The following is a 15633-nucleotide window of genomic DNA, read 5'->3' as shown; positions in this document are numbered from 1 at the left end:
AATGTATGTGTTACTGACTTGTAGCAGTATTGCTGCATGAATATGAGCTTTGCCAGACAGTCCTGTGCTCAGCTAAAATACTTCTAAGTTGCTAATATCTGAACAGGCCTTTATTTTTTTGTGGTACAGTAACATTTTGTTCACATGAAATTAACTGGTAAAGAAAAAAAGAAAAGAAACTGGCGAGGAATACACTCCAAGTACCGCCAAGTCTCAGTTGTTTTCCAGTGTCAGATCATATGTTAAGGAATTTCCTCGAAAGTGCTTTTATACGAGTTTAATGTTTTGCTTTTATTGTGCCTTGTTTTATTGACACTGTGTGTGTTAGACAGATGAGAGGGATTTCGCTGGCTGATATCAGTCATCAGATCTTTATTTCAGTGGGTCTGATATGAGGTATTTCAAGGGTGAGTTTAATGTACACTAACAGCTGCTGCCTGTAAAGGTTCTCTGATCACTACCAGCCTGCTCGCCCCATGAGGATTTAACTGAAGACATTTTTAAAACTGACAGTAATAATTTTGGAATGAAAATGCTGACGACTAATATTTTGCGCTTGTATCTGAATTCTTTCATATTTTTGCCAAGAAGTTGAAAGAAAAAAACAAGCTTTTTTTCAGATGGAAAAGTCCCTAAAACTGCATATTCACCAACATGAAGTCAAAAAACTACACAGGTAAATACTGTTCCATGCCAGCATCATTTTTAATGTGGAGTAAAGCTCCTTAAAACAGGGTGAGAAACCTTTGAGTACAATGGTACCTCAGACTGGAAGGATCTTTGCTGTCCGTCTAGAAATACTGTGATGATTTTTGTGTAATACATTGTGTCTGCCTATGTGTTGTGCACGCCGTGTGCTGAGCTTGTTTTTTATGACATGCTGTATCAGAAAGAAATTTCCCCGACTGCAGCTGGTTTCCATAAAAGTGACCCAAAGTGATGTGATAATGTCTCTGGTGGGACTTAACCAATATATCAAAGTAATAATAATGAAAATATTTTTGCTAGCTGTAGTCAGGGAGGAACCTCCATCCTGATGTCTGTTGGTTTTCGTGGTTCTTAGTGAGCAAGACTCTGACCCAGAACTTAAGTTGTTATATTTATTTATATTCAGTGTAATCGTGTAGGGTAGGGTCTTGTAGGAGTCTTGGGTCTCAGGTCTGTGTGTCAACTTGTCTATTACTGAAAGAGATGTAAGTTAAGTGTGGTGGATCAGCATCACTGCAGGAGAAAACTGTGGTTTTTGACAGGAGATGCAAATACGAACTGGGAAGCACAAGAAAGATGGCTTGTGTTTCTGGTCTTTCTGACCAAGTCTGCTTGTTTATCAGAGCCTTGTGCTCCTGCCAGCACTGGTGTCTCTCTTAATTTGGATCTGTTAAAGTGATGGCATTTAGGATTTTAGCATTTTGGACTAATTACATAATCAAGTCTGACTGTCGTCTGGTCCCCTCTGGACTGGTTCTCTTTCTATTTTTGAAATTTAATTTTGTGCAAGTGGGATTTGGGAAGATATTCTATGGTTCATCTCAGAGTGGGTCCAAAGTGGGGGTGGATTGAAACATCGATTCTTAGATGCATCATATTTCTCTCTTGGAAGGTTATGTCTTGATGCAGAAAAATTAGTAATCATAAATCTTGACAGCCCAATTCTCAACATTATGATCACCTGTAAACATTTTGGATAGATGAATAAATAAAGGATAATTATTGCACGTAACGTAACAAGTTGTGGAATGTTCATGTTACCTTTCTCTCCTCTCCTGTGCACTGCTCTGTGTGTGTGGATGAGTTAAGCCAGGCCCCTGGTGAAACACGGAGAGGAGAGAAACTAGCACTACTGTAAATGACAGCAAAAGGAAGTATAGACTTTCACACTGAGCTGAAATGAAACTATGAATGCACTTAAATTAGGTAAATAACAAAAACAGGTGGCGCGGTGGTGCAGTGGTTAGCATTGTGGCCTCACAGCAAGAAGGTTCCTGGTTCAAACCCAGGGTGGGGGTTCAAACCCCGGGGTCGAGGAGCACCTCTGTGAGGTTTTCTCCAGGTGCTCCGGCTTCCTTCCACAGTCCAAAGACATGCAGGTTAATTGGTGACTCTAAATTGTCCGTAGGTGTGAATGTGAGTGTGAATGGTTGTCTGTCTCTATGTGTCAGCCCTGTGATAGTCTGGCGATATGTCCAGGGTGTAACCCACCTCTCGCCCAATGTCAGGACCCCCCCCCCCCAAACCGTACAGGATAAGCAGTTGCAGAAAATGAATGAATGAACATAAAAATATTTGTTTTTGTTTCTTGCTGTAATGGTAGGGGTATTTGTTAATCACAGATGAATGAATTAATTATTGATTATTACAAATATATTAAGTTTTAAAAGTAAGAAATTAGTCACACAATGATGGGATGGAGATGGAGAGATAAAGACGAGAATAGACACTCAGTCCTCCAGGTTTGGTTTGGAGTACACAGTAATTTGTATTCTGTGTGCTGCTGTGTTCCTCAAAGCTTATCATTTTGTTCCTGCTGTTACACAGACTCATTTGTGCGAGGACTGAACGCTCGACACATCCACTCTGTCCCTGCACTCTAATTGTGTGTCTGTGGAGAGAGAAAGATTATTAAATTACAGTGTACTGTACACTTCACTGTAGGTGTTTTAGGACTGATCACAGCATTGCAAAACATAGCGGTACACTGGATACCTTGTCTCACACACACTGCGCTCTACATCCGGATTAACAGATAATGACGAGACAGTCAGAGTTCACGTTACTTCGCGTCTTAGAGCTGAACTAATCAACAGGTTAATGACTGAAGATTACACAAAGCCATACACTCACGCAGAGGCACGTGCCCCTGTGGATAGCAGTATTTATGTTGGCATGCAGAAACCAGTGTGTGTGTGATATTGTTTTCTCACGTGAGAGGTAATTACTCAGTATGACTAATATACAGCAGTCATTTACCAGCATTATCACTGCCGTCCCTAATGGTCTAAGCAAGAGCTTCGTATTCATGTGAGGAGAGGAGCAACAGAAGGAGAAGCACTTTAATGATGAAGTCAGAGGGTGTGTGTGGTGAACGAGGAACATAATATGTTTCCATGTGTGTTGGATATAATATTGCTAAGGATATTACATGAGAAAAATGAAGGCAACAGGAATGAAGTGACACAGGAGCTGCCTATCAATCTAAAAACATATGTATGTCTTGGAAAAGCATGATACACATGATTTTTAGTTCACAATATACAACAAGGCAGCAGTGGTTAGCATTGTGGCCTCACAGCAAGAGGGTTCCCAGTTCGAATCCAGGATGGGGGGTTCGAACTCTGGGCTGAGGGAGTCCTTCTGTGTGGAGTTTGCATGTTCTCCCCATGTCAGCGTGGGTTTTCTTGGGGTACTCCGGCTTCCTCCCACACTCCAAAGACATGCAGGTTAATTGGTGACCCGTAGGTGTGAATGTGAGCATGAATGGTTGTCTGTCTCTATGTGTCAGCCCTGTGATAGTCTGGTGACCTGTCCAGGGTGCACCCCTTCTCTTGCCCATTGTCATCTGGGATAGGCTCCAGCCCCCCCGCGACCCCTAACAGGATAAGCAGTTACAGAAAATGAATGAATGTTTGCAAAACTCCTTGGTCTGGCAATCTAACAGAGGCACATAAAAATGATGAGGAATGTTTCTAGCCAGAAAATTAAGGATCAAGTTGACCATTTAAGAAGAGATCTGTTGATCTAGGTGCCTCAGCAAGGCAGAAAAAAAGTATCTTGGACCCCAAACATCCATTCACTTAGTGTCTGAGATGTTGTTTTTACTAAATTCTGACCAAAAGCTTGTGTTTTTTCATCCTCTCCTTAGTTTTTTTGTCTTTAAAATCAAACAGTGATACAAAAATAATTAAATTGCTATCACGTCAATGCAGGTGGGGTGTACATACAGAACGTGTATGTGTGTAGTCTCACTCATTCCGTCTCTCCCCAGGATGAGGTGCTGACAGTAATCAGGCGAGTGGACGAGAACTGGGCAGAAGGCATGCTGGGAGACAAGATTGGCATCTTTCCCATTCTCTATGTGGAGGTAAACCCACTGACATCACACAGAAACACACACAAAACACAGGAATAGCTGGAAAAGCAACAGTGATGTTGCAGCAGAACATCCGTACAGTATTTTCATTTATCATGCTGCTACTTTTGAGAAAATGACGGAAAACATCATCTCTAGGCGAAAGCCTACTTTGAAATAACATAAATGTTTTGGTTCTATAGGTGGAAACATCCTCAGTACTTTGATGATAACTTTAGAAAGTATGACAGAAACTATGAGTGCTGTTTGGCTTCCTTTTCATTCAGGAGTGGAAGCTGGCTTATTCAGTATTTTAGAAAAAATTGAGTTAATCAAAACAGTTACGAAGATAATCAAATATGAATAAACTAAACCGGTTTTACATGTTATAATGTTACCAAAAGTACTGCTTCTGCCATGAATCCATGCCTTTTGTCTTAACAAGTCTTAAATGTCTAAATTCACTGGTGTTGGTAACCAGTGATGTAGTATTTATGTTTTGCTGGTAATAGCCTCCATTCCACCTGAGCTGAGAAGAGGGACACACTAAGCCTCGGTCTGAGGTCAGAATGTTACAGAGGAAGTGGTTATAATGATCGAATCATTTTAAATAGTAACAGTGTGTTCAAGTCCTTCAGTGTCAGCTGAAGTACTGTATGTCAGTCCAACCGGACCAATGAGTGCTCTGAGTCCTATCCAAGCTGCTCCTACTGACCTGAGTCAAGTAGAGGTTGGACTGACTCTGGTATGGAAGGGTTAACACACATTTAAAGGGACAGTTTAGGTTTTGTTAAGTGGGGCTGTATGATATACTTATCTATAGTCAGTGTATTACAGTCTCTCTGTTTGGATATTCAGACAGGACTAGCAACCCAGGAGCTCAGCTATGCATTGCTGTGGATTAGGGCTAATAGCAAAACATATTTTAGCCACTTAGAAAAAGGCCTACCTAGAAAAAAAATCAAGGCGGACACTATATTTACAGTATTTTCACTGCTACACATTGCTGTCAGATGGCCCTTTTTATTTGGTGCAAAAATGCTCCAACTGTGCCAAACACTGCACTATGCTGCAAGTCAGCTTTATGGGTCAGAAAGTACTGTTGCGCCATCCAGCTGAAATGAAACATCACTTTTCTAAAGATTTTAAAGATGGCGTGTGCTTGTGTTTTTCCAAGCTGTTCAAACAAAGAAATAAAAATGGCTGTGGCTAGTTACACTGAGTATAGACCTCTTCATCTGTCCACTTCAACTGATATTGATTTTTTTTAGGTAGGCCTTTTTAAATGGCTAAAATACATCAACATCAACAATGCATAGCTGAGCGTCTTGGCTGCTAGTCCTGTCTGCTTCTACAAACAGGGGGTGCTCCAACCGCCATCTGCTGTATGTAATACAGATAAGTACAGCCTCACTTCAAAAAACCTGGACTATCCCTTTAATGTAAGAAATCGGAATTGCATTTAAATAGCAGGTATGTTGTGTGTTCATCAAACCTGATGCTTGTATGTTAATCTGTACTGAGGTTCCACGTGATGTTTCCATACCAGGATTATGGCCTCACTTATCTGTACGAATGCACAACCAAAACATTCAAGTTGCCCCAGAAATATAAATTGCATTATCAATGCTGTTTGAAACTCTACAGAGGTGGAGTTTTCTTTAAGGGATTTCCTCTCAGTAAAAGGATAAAACCCCAAACATTTTACCGTCTTTCATAGTGCCATGCCTGTCAAGAGTGAAATATAGTTTACTTTAATCCTTGTGCAACTGAAAAAAAAGCATGCACAATTTGCTCTGCATCACATTTAAGGCTTTTAAGCCGCAGTGAAAAGCCACTGGTACAAACTGGAAGGATGTGTGTTTCCTTCTTTCTTGCTGTTGTTAAGGCTTCTCTTCTCTTTCCATCACCACAAATTTGTTACACGCTGATTCTCTGGCCGACCTGTCAAAAACAAATGATGAAACCTTCAAACACAACAGGAGGTTTACTCACACTTGGAAGTACCACTACGTATGTGTTTGTCAAGACAATAAGACTCATCATAGGGTCCAGATCTGGTGTACATGTGTAGTGCATTGTGTATTTGTGTACTGTAACATAGATAAATTAATTAACATAGAGACTAATAGAATGACTAGTCCTTCATGTTGCTTGATAACTGTATCCATACAGATGCACATATGAAGTCACTGCTCTGCTCAGCTGTCAAGCTTTTCTTTTCTGTTTTGCCATCCTATAATCATACTGCCCTCTCGAAACACACTCTTTCCCTCTCTGGGTTTTCAGCCTGCATGGGCCTGGACTCTTGGCTACCCAATCATGTCCCTGAAATTAGCTGTTTGACCAAACGACTCTCTTAGGTGATGTTGATTAAGCCGTAGGCCGAGAGAAGCTGGGACAAACACACAGAGACTCACAGGGGTTGCTATTAGATAGAGATGCATCAATAATTTAGAGCTCTCCATCACTCTGACACAGCGGGGGTACAGGGGCATGTCGAGAGTGTGTGTCTGTGTGCGCGTGGTGTGTGTCTGCAGTGGGAGCTTAATGAGGAGGGCCCAGCTGGACTTCTGCTGATCTGTGTATGTGTGTGGGGTGTGTGTGTGTCTCGCTGGATACAAAGTACCTCTTCTAGCTGTTGTCTGTTGAACACTGCTTGTGCTAATGTTCGGCAGTACTTATATTGGTGAGGAGGGGTTTGCAAATTATAAGGATGCCGTTAAAAAAATCAACATTGCATGGGAGGTCTGTGAAGTTATTGGCAGTCTCCGCATTTGGAGCAGATGTTACTGTGTGTCTCCATTGGGTATTGACCGAAAATAGTGCTGGGTTAAAAGATTCAAGGGGCTCTGCTGGTGGGTGCATGCTGCTGAGGGTAGGGATGAGAGGTTGAAATACAAACCAGGAAGTCCAGTTTGAGTGATGCATCTGTAAGTTTGAAGTCTTACTAGAGGCCAAAACACTGCACAGAGGTTTATAATACTCTTAAGGACAATTTTTACAGCCCTAAAAAGTTTTGACATCACTTTACCCTCTGCCTTAGGGCTCTAGTTTCCCGGCGCGGCACAGGGTGGCGTACCCGGCGCAGAGCTAGTTTCGAGCATCGCAACCCGAGGCACGCTCAGTTTGGTAGTTTGGCAGACCAAGGAGCGCTGAGATGGGTGTGGCGGCACAGCAGGGGGAGGTGTCGACAGATGCAGCTTGGTGCAGTGACAGTTTCGTGCCAAAAGGCTTCGCCGAAGGTGCGCTAAAAGCTCGCCAGCTGAAACCAGGTCTACTGTCAGTGCAGGCGGAGCGCAGCCAGTGTAAGTGTAAGTTTGGCTGACCGGCGGACAGTGTACACACGTCACCAAAACCTCACAGGCAGGTTTCCAGAATGTCAGGCACATTAACGATGCAATAAATACCCAAAAAAACACTATTCAATGCAACTATCTGCAATCAGCACATAAATGTATCTCTATATCGACTGTCCCGTCACATCTGATGTCAGATCAAAGGGGATTGGCACCGTTTGGCACGTTTGGCACGCGTAATGGAAACCCAACCTGATTTGATTAACACAGCTGCAAACTAATGAGTTCACATCCCTCTCAGCCAACCACAAACAGCCACAGCATCAGATAGGGAGTATATATTCAGCATCTGTCATCTTAGAAAAGTCAAAAGAAAAGAAACAGAGTGAGACTGCGAGAGAGAAAGAGAGAGCGCGCGCGCACGAGAGAAACGCAACATTGATTTACAATTGTGGTGACCTCCTCCCAGGCTACCTTTGCATCATCAGCCCGTGGAGGTCTGCTCGCAGTTCCGTATATTCGGACACTGCGAGCTTGGACCTCCCGGACCAAAACATCAGTTTCCTCCTGGGAGAAGTTTGGCCGTCTGACGCTGCTGCTCTCTTCTGCCATGGCGAATTGAGTAAACTCTCATTACGCCTTCGCGCGGCGCATTTAAGGGCGAGGAGAGGGGCTCATTTGATTGGTGTGATGTGTGTAAAACCCACTCCACGCCTTCTCTCCTCCCTCTTTCCGACTTGCTCAGGTAGGAGGGACGGAGGTGGGAAAGAGGAGTAGCTGCGCCAGCATGCACGGTGTGCCAAACTTGCAAAATCCGCCTGGCCACACCCAGTTGGTGAAGCGCAGGTGCGCCGCGCCCCCGCCTCGCCTGGTCTGCGAAACTAGAGGCCTTAGTGATCAGGATGTAAAAAGTACAGTTTTGCAGTTAACTTTACACTGTTATCTTACAGAAATTTGCATTTCTGGCCAATCCAGGATGTTGCATTTCTGGTTACATTGCACTGAATTGTGGGAAACGTTGCACCCAACTTTGTTTGCCAAAGGACCCTCAGCAATCGGACACCTTGCTTGCAGCCTCTCTGAAGTGAAAGGCTGCGGTATTTGACCCACTGCCAATGTCAGTCTTTTGTCACCCCTCTCACTGTCTTGAATGCTGGAATGCTGTCCTGGCCAAGCGCAACAGGCAGTTGGCTAAAATGGATGGGTCGTCAGCTGATTAGGCTCAACTGGTTCCTTAGGTTATAAGACACACCAAGGCCGACAGTCAGCCATCAGTCAATGTTGGGCTGTCAGAGAGTGTATGTCGCCCTAGTTTTGCGGTGTGTCTCATACAGTTGGCACTAGTCGGCCTCAGGCTGCTGTTTTTTGGTTGACTCAGCATATTCAATCAGCATCAGACCTGGCATAGCCCATCGGTGAATTAAATCACTCTGACTGGTGGTTCAGCTCTGTGTGGGAGGAGAGAAACAGAAGTGAAGAAAGCAAACAAACAACTAAAGTCAAAAGGGCGCGAGATTGAAACACTTGTAATATAAGGTAAGATTTTGCTTAGCCATTGAGCTCTTAGCAGAAACCGTTCGTAATTGTTTGTGTTATTGTTTGCTAGTGCATTTTAGATATCCGTTGTTCTTTCCACATCAGGTTGTGTTGTTAATGTGCTAATTGGCTAACTAGCATCTTGAATCCAGCCTGTCAGTTTTCCATTTTGAAAGACAAATACAGACTACTGCCACCAGTTTGGAGAGGTATTTCCTCTCATGCAAGCGCAGAATGTACGTGCTAGTAGGCCATTGTTTGTAGTCTTTGTGGTGTGCACAGGTGCAAGTTTTTGGCCGATACACAGGTAACATGAGGTGACGCAACAGTCTGCCTTTTTTGCCACAAGTTCTTTGATGTAATTTTGGTGTGTCTGGGCCTTAAAAGTTGGACCATTCTGGCTCTCTGGCTTTCGTCAGCTGACATCTACTATTTATCACTGTCTTCCACAGCCCAACGTGTCACACATCCCTGTATTGCTTGCATCATTGACATTGCTGATCTACACACTGTTCATTTGTATTACCCTTAGTTTGATAAATTATGTTTGTTTACATAAATCTTGTATGGACTCTCTTCTTGTCTCATTCCTTGCGCCAGTTTGTGACATACTGAACACCTTCGTTGGGGCTGCACTATTAGAAACATTATAAAACACACAAGGCTTGCAGAGCTGGGTATTGGTCTACTTTTTTCATACAGATATAATGTTTGTGTTCTGATATTGTTGGCAAAATAATTAATAAGTTAGATAACCCCCTTTACTGAATACTGTTATATAACTGTTGGCCATGTGTCTGAGGTTTTTATGGCCATCTGGGGCAAGAGTTCTGCATCAGCATGTCTGTATTTTCTAGTGGATATCTTTGCTGGACGTATAGAAAAACTAATTTACCTGTCAGTATTAATTACAGTAGCTAACAGCAAAAATAAAGGCACTGAATGTGAGTGTAGTTAGATTTTGGAAGTCTTGGGTTGATTTAATGGGTGTGGGCGTGCTTGGAGTTGGTTTTCTCTGGGTTCTGATGGATGTGGGTGTATTTGTATCTTGATGAGAAAAAGGTTTGGTTGGTTTGTTGAGTTCATGTGCACCTGGAGTGGATTTATGTTGTTATAAATATATCACACCAGACTTTGGGTGGGTGTGCTGTGTGGGTTGGATTGTGTTGTATAAGTGTAGGAGCGCTGTTGTGGGTTCAGGTGGACGTGATGTCACCTCAGATGAGTTTGAATTGAGAGTGGATGGATCTAGGCAGGTCTGAGGTTGATTCATGCAAATGGGGGAACAGGTGGACAGGATTAGAATGAATGGGTCAAACATTACGGCCCATGTCAAGGACACCTCTGTCTCTTTCTTTCTCCCTGTTTCACTTTATGCAGTAGGAGAGAGTTGGCACACAACACCTGCCACTGGGTATGTGTGTGCGTGTGCATGAGCATGCATGTATCTTGCTGGCTTACCCTTTTCGCAGTGCAGATATCGTCTCATCAGCTCGAGTCTCAGTATTACCTGGAAAGAGCACACACACTCCAAAAGACACCGAGTACAGAGAGTACCGTTAGCTCGACACATAATAGATGACCTTGGAGATTTCATTCAGCCAAAAGCACCAAGTGAAGAATTGTCTCTATCAACAACATCTCTCTCTCTCCCTCTCTCTCTCTCTCTCACACACACACACACACACACACACACACACACACACATGCACATGCAATGCCCTATCTCCTTCACTGCAGCATGACTGGGCACTATAGTAGTGGTAGTTAAAGAAAAACTGACAAAGCAGTCGTTGCTGTGTGGGTGTGTGTGTGTGTGTGACTTGCAGCTGTACAGTATGTATGTGTGGAGGCACAAACTTGAATGCACAGGTGAAAGTTGAGTATGCTGTGGGCTGGCTTGCTGACCTTCTCTGTGTGTGTGTTTGTGTCCGTGTGTGTGTGTGTCCTCTAGTCCGCCTCATGAGAGCAAACTGAGTTATATCTGCAGCATCAATCCATCATGCTTATTAGCATATGATTTGGCTTTGATTAGCATATCTATTAATATGGAAATGCGACATCACCAACACTGAGCCCAGACGGGTTGGTCCTGTACACACTCTCCTCTCTCTCACACACACACACACACACACACACACACACACATGCACAGACGGAGAGGAAAAGGAATGCTCAACTTAGTCTCCGGGGATTGTTCAGGAGTTTGGGGTTACGCTAAGCAGACATGATTGCGATGTAAATTTGTTACAGGGCTGAACGCTGAAGATGTTGTCTGTTAATGTGTTTGTTTATGTGCCCCTGCTTTCACATTGGCGTCTGTTTGTGCATGTTGGAGTTGGCCTGGTGTGATCATTTTTAAACCAGTTTGGTATTAAGGCAAACACCACACTGGAACAGTACATCGAATTTTAACTCAGCAGCCTTTCCCAAGTGTCACAAACTAGCATCTGACTTTCGTGTTGCATCGCGTACCATCGGAGCTCTCTGTCCACACTGAATCCATTCAATATGTTACGTCATGTAAACAAACCACATAGCCATCAGCACTGCACTCGTGATAAGACTGGAGACATAATCACATGAAAGATGGGGGTGTAGCCAAGTTCCTACATTTGTACCATACCTTTTAAAACAGAAATACATGTTTTGTATTGTCACATTAACTGGAAATAACATACAATGAAGCCAAGAACAAGTAGCCTACCTTGTTATTGGCGATGATCGTTCAGCTCACCAGAAACTTTCAGTTCCCCAACAGTCCCTTCAGCCAGCTGCCACTGTATTTAGGTTTTTGTTGTGAAATAAGGAGGTATGTATAGGTAATTCCTCATTTAACTTCATGAACCAGTCATTCCTCATCCATTGCAGTGCTTTTAATGCATAGAAACATGGCGTCTGCTGAAAGTTTAGCTCAAAAAGGTGCTTGCAGCATGTTAGGATACCTCTTTCATTGCCTTCAAATTTAAAATGTCATCATATTGGTGCAGTTTTAATTTTCTTTAGAAACTAACTCTGACGTCTGCTCTCGTCACCACAAAAAACATATGAATGTTTTGGTAAACAAACAGCATGGCTGATCTTCCTCCTCCCACAATATGATCTCCACGTTGCCGACATGAACCTTGACTCAGCAAGAAATTAGGCGGCTGTGGCTCAAAGGTAGAGCGGGTCGTCCACCAATCAGAACATCAGCGGTTCAATCCCCGGCTTCTCCTGTCTGCATGCCGAAGTATCCTTGAGCAAGATACTGAACCCCAAATTGCTCCCAATGGCTGTTGAGTAGCAGGCTGCTGAGTAGCAGGTGACACCTTGTATGGTAGTCTCAGCCACCAGTGTATGAATGTGTGTGTGAATGGGTGAATGTGACTCGTAGTGTAAAAAGCGCCTTGAGTGGTCGGATGACTAGAAAAGTGCTATACAAATGCAGGTCCATTTACCATTTACACAGTCTGTCAGACACCCATGGCTCCATTAGTGCGTTTCTAAACATAGTATTGTTTATCATGTTGTCATGTTGCTTATTACTAATACTATACGAGTGATGCCATCAGCACAGGTTACTGATGTAAGCTACTTTTTAATTTGCCACTAGGTGCCATAATGACAAAGGCTGGTTACACTGGTTTTCATAAAATCGAACTAGTTTAAGCTCGTACACCGAAGTGGACAGGCATAACCGAGAATTGATCCAACTCTAGTGTGTGTATTTGTGTTTGTGTGTTTGCGTGCCTGTTCATAAGACCAAGTTCAGTGGCACACAATATCATCGAGACCATGCCCTTTAAGATCTCACTGAGAATGACACAGTCATTAACACATGCACTGTAGGTGTAATATTTGCTTTACACGTTTGCTGCTACTCTGTAGAGTCAAGTGTTGAACATTGTGCAGAGGTAATAATGAATAGACGCAGACTTTCACTGAGAAATATCTTTCCCTCTGATGTTCATGTAGTGTGCATCTATGTAACACGTTACAGGATTTTACCAATTGATGTTTTATATTTGCATGTAACATCTGTTATTAATGTTGGTCTCAGCCATAATTCAAATTTGCAGTGTGTAGGATATAGGGGGATATATCGTCAGAGATTGAATCTAAAATACATAATTATGTCAAAAAGGTTTAAAAACAATTGTTTTTAAACATTTTTGAATAAACTACTATTTTTTTATACATAATTATGTTTTCGTTAGTGTATAATCACCTGAAACTAAGAGCTGTAGTTTTTTTTGTTACCTTAGAATGAGCCCTTCATATCTACACAGGGAGCATGTCCTTTTCCACACAGCCCGCCAGTTGCACCACCGTGTTTTGGAGAAACCAGAGTGAGTCTGTCCAAAACACGGGGCATTTCACACAGGGCCTTTTACATTTGTTACCTGAAGGCCACCGTAGGTTCACTGTAGTGGTTGCAGTCTGAAACCTGACTGCCCGATGCCACTAAATCCTACACAGTGGTCCTTTAAGTCAAAGCACTCGTGTCAAGTTTTTTTTAGTATTTCTTTTAACGGTTACTATGAGTGTCACTCCACTCTGCATCAAACCTGAGCAAGCTTTACATGGACTTTTCCTGAGCTCACAAGCCCCTCAGCAGAGCCTGAGATACACAACATGGACGAACATGAGCACATAAAAGAAAAAAAATGAAACCACATCAAATGGCAGTGCTTTATAAGGCAGGGGAGGTGAAGTGAGTTAAATTGCAAGCAGCAGGTAGTTCGGGAACATTGAGAAGCAGTGTGAGTGTTGGAGTGAGCAGAATTAATGAGTGCCAGCCTGCTTCTGTGCCTACCTAAAGTACCGCGAAGCTCCATAATTGTCAAACACACCGACTGTTTTCCCATTTACATCGGAGATGTGCTCACAGCCACAGGGCAGAAAACACTTTGGCGCAATGACGTTATAGCTCATATATGGGCTTTTTCAGCATTTATAAAATATTGCAACATGCTGCTTCAAATAATTTGGATGGAACACTCATCTCCACATTTCTCAACTTTCTTCATGCCACTCTGATAAACTCGGCTTTGGCTAGCTCATATGACACATGGGATTAGTGTGTGTAATGGCAGCTAGTAGCAGTGATGGAACTGGCCTGGACTACATTAGTAATACACTTTGACTTGATAAGTAAAATCATTCATCCGGTAATGGTGAACACAAAAAGATTTAATTTTTTATTCACAACTCAAAAACCTAATGAACTTATGCGTTCTCTGCTCTGCTACCTTTATCGAAATCTCAACAAATTGCTCACTGAAACTCTAAATGGGGGAGAGATACACTTACACTGATCAGCAAAGCTTTGTTATAGGGCCTGACAAACTTTGCACTTCTCATTAAAAACAACCAACATATAATAACAGAGTGAGCTGTGGTACCTTAAACCAGGTGTTTATTCCTCAGCAGTCTCTGATTTAAAAAACAAAAAACAAAAAAAACGTCCACCACATTATTAAAATCCAGAGCTGTGACCAGACCACTCGATACATACAGCTCATTATGTACTCTGAGCTAGAAGGAATGTTTGCTTCTCACATTTATTTGGTTAGACTAAGGGTAAATACAAGACTGCGATCACCCGCTCCTGACATGCAATTAGAATTGTTGAGGATAAAAACACAATGAAAATAAAAGCTTATTTCCATTGTGGTCCTCATTAGAAAAGGGTGAGATGACAAAGCTCCAAGTCACACACCCATTACTTTAGTGGGATGTGCACAAATCCTCATGATGTTGCTCATTCCTTTGGGCTGTGGTTGGTAACTGTTATAAAAGATAATTTTGTATTGTAAGAAACTGTCACTTTATCCTGACAGTAGTGCATGAGACAGATAAACTGTGAGTCTGTAACACAGCTGTCAATCATGTCAGTAACTCCTCGTGAACTGCGGTCAAACTATGTGCCAACTAAAAATGAATGAAGATTTTGTTACTGTATTGCCTATTTCTTGCCTCAAATGTTTTCAGTAACATATTTTAGTGTACTGTTCAGCTGTAAAATGAGAAAGTTTGTGACACGGCCACCATGTTGAAAACAGTCAAACCAAAACCAAGCACTGGCCAGAACAAACTTTGTGATTTAAAGCTCAGCTCAGACCAAAGATTCGCGATGAGACGAAACCACTTTAGCACGTTGCAGAGAAAAGTTTCAGCGTTGTAACTGGCCAGTCTGAGCTTGACTAAAGTCAGCTGATGGTGCCACCTGCAACTCAGGTGGTCAAATCCCTGGCTGCTGGTTTTGGAGCCTAAGGCACATCACCTTTTTTTACAGCACCAAGTGAAGTCCGCTGGTCAAGTCAAAATAACCGCAGACGGCATGTTCACTTGTTGCTGCAGGTGCTCTGTCCACCAAGCCCTCTGTTTCCATCCTCACAGTGTGCCAGTGTCGACGAGGGGTGGCTGCTGCTGCTGGGTGTATGTGCTTATGCCCCCTCACACACACACATTTTCAGTGACTGATTAATTGGTGCTGGTTATTAATATTATTGTAGTGTTTTTATTATGAGGCAGCACAGTGGTGTGGTGTTTAGCAACTGTCGCCTCACAGCAAGAGGGTTCGATCCCAGGAGGGAGCCCTTCTGTGCGAAGCTTGCATGTTCTTCCCGTGTCAGCGTGGCTTCTTCCCAAAGTCCAAAGACATGCAGGTTGGGGATAGGTTAATTGGTGAAAAAAATTGGCCGTAGGCGTGAATGTGGGCATGAATGGTTGTCTGTCTCTATGTGT

At 42.8% G+C, this 15633-nt stretch overlaps 1 protein-coding gene across 3 annotated transcripts in view; it reads left to right on the top strand.

Annotated features, from left to right (window-relative positions):
• LOC126392992 (E3 ubiquitin-protein ligase SH3RF3-like) overlaps positions 1 to 15633 on the top strand; it is a 149616-nt gene that overhangs the window by 94770 nt on the left and 39213 nt on the right. For 2 of the 3 annotated variants that reach the window (XM_050048803.1, XM_050048802.1), the window contains exon 3: positions 3983 to 4078. The exons of the other annotated variant lie outside the window; for it this stretch is intronic. In XM_050048803.1, coding sequence (XP_049904760.1) covers positions 3983 to 4078 — 96 coding nt within the window. The remainder of the gene's footprint in view (positions 1 to 3982; positions 4079 to 15633) is intronic. 3 annotated transcript variants of the gene reach the window in all.

Source organism: Epinephelus moara, chromosome 7, assembly GCF_006386435.1.
Source record: "Epinephelus moara isolate mb chromosome 7, YSFRI_EMoa_1.0, whole genome shotgun sequence".
NCBI lineage: Eukaryota > Metazoa > Chordata > Actinopteri > Perciformes > Serranidae > Epinephelus > Epinephelus moara.
The sequence above is the reverse complement of the archived record's forward strand: the minus strand, read 5'-3'. Positions and strand labels throughout refer to the sequence as shown.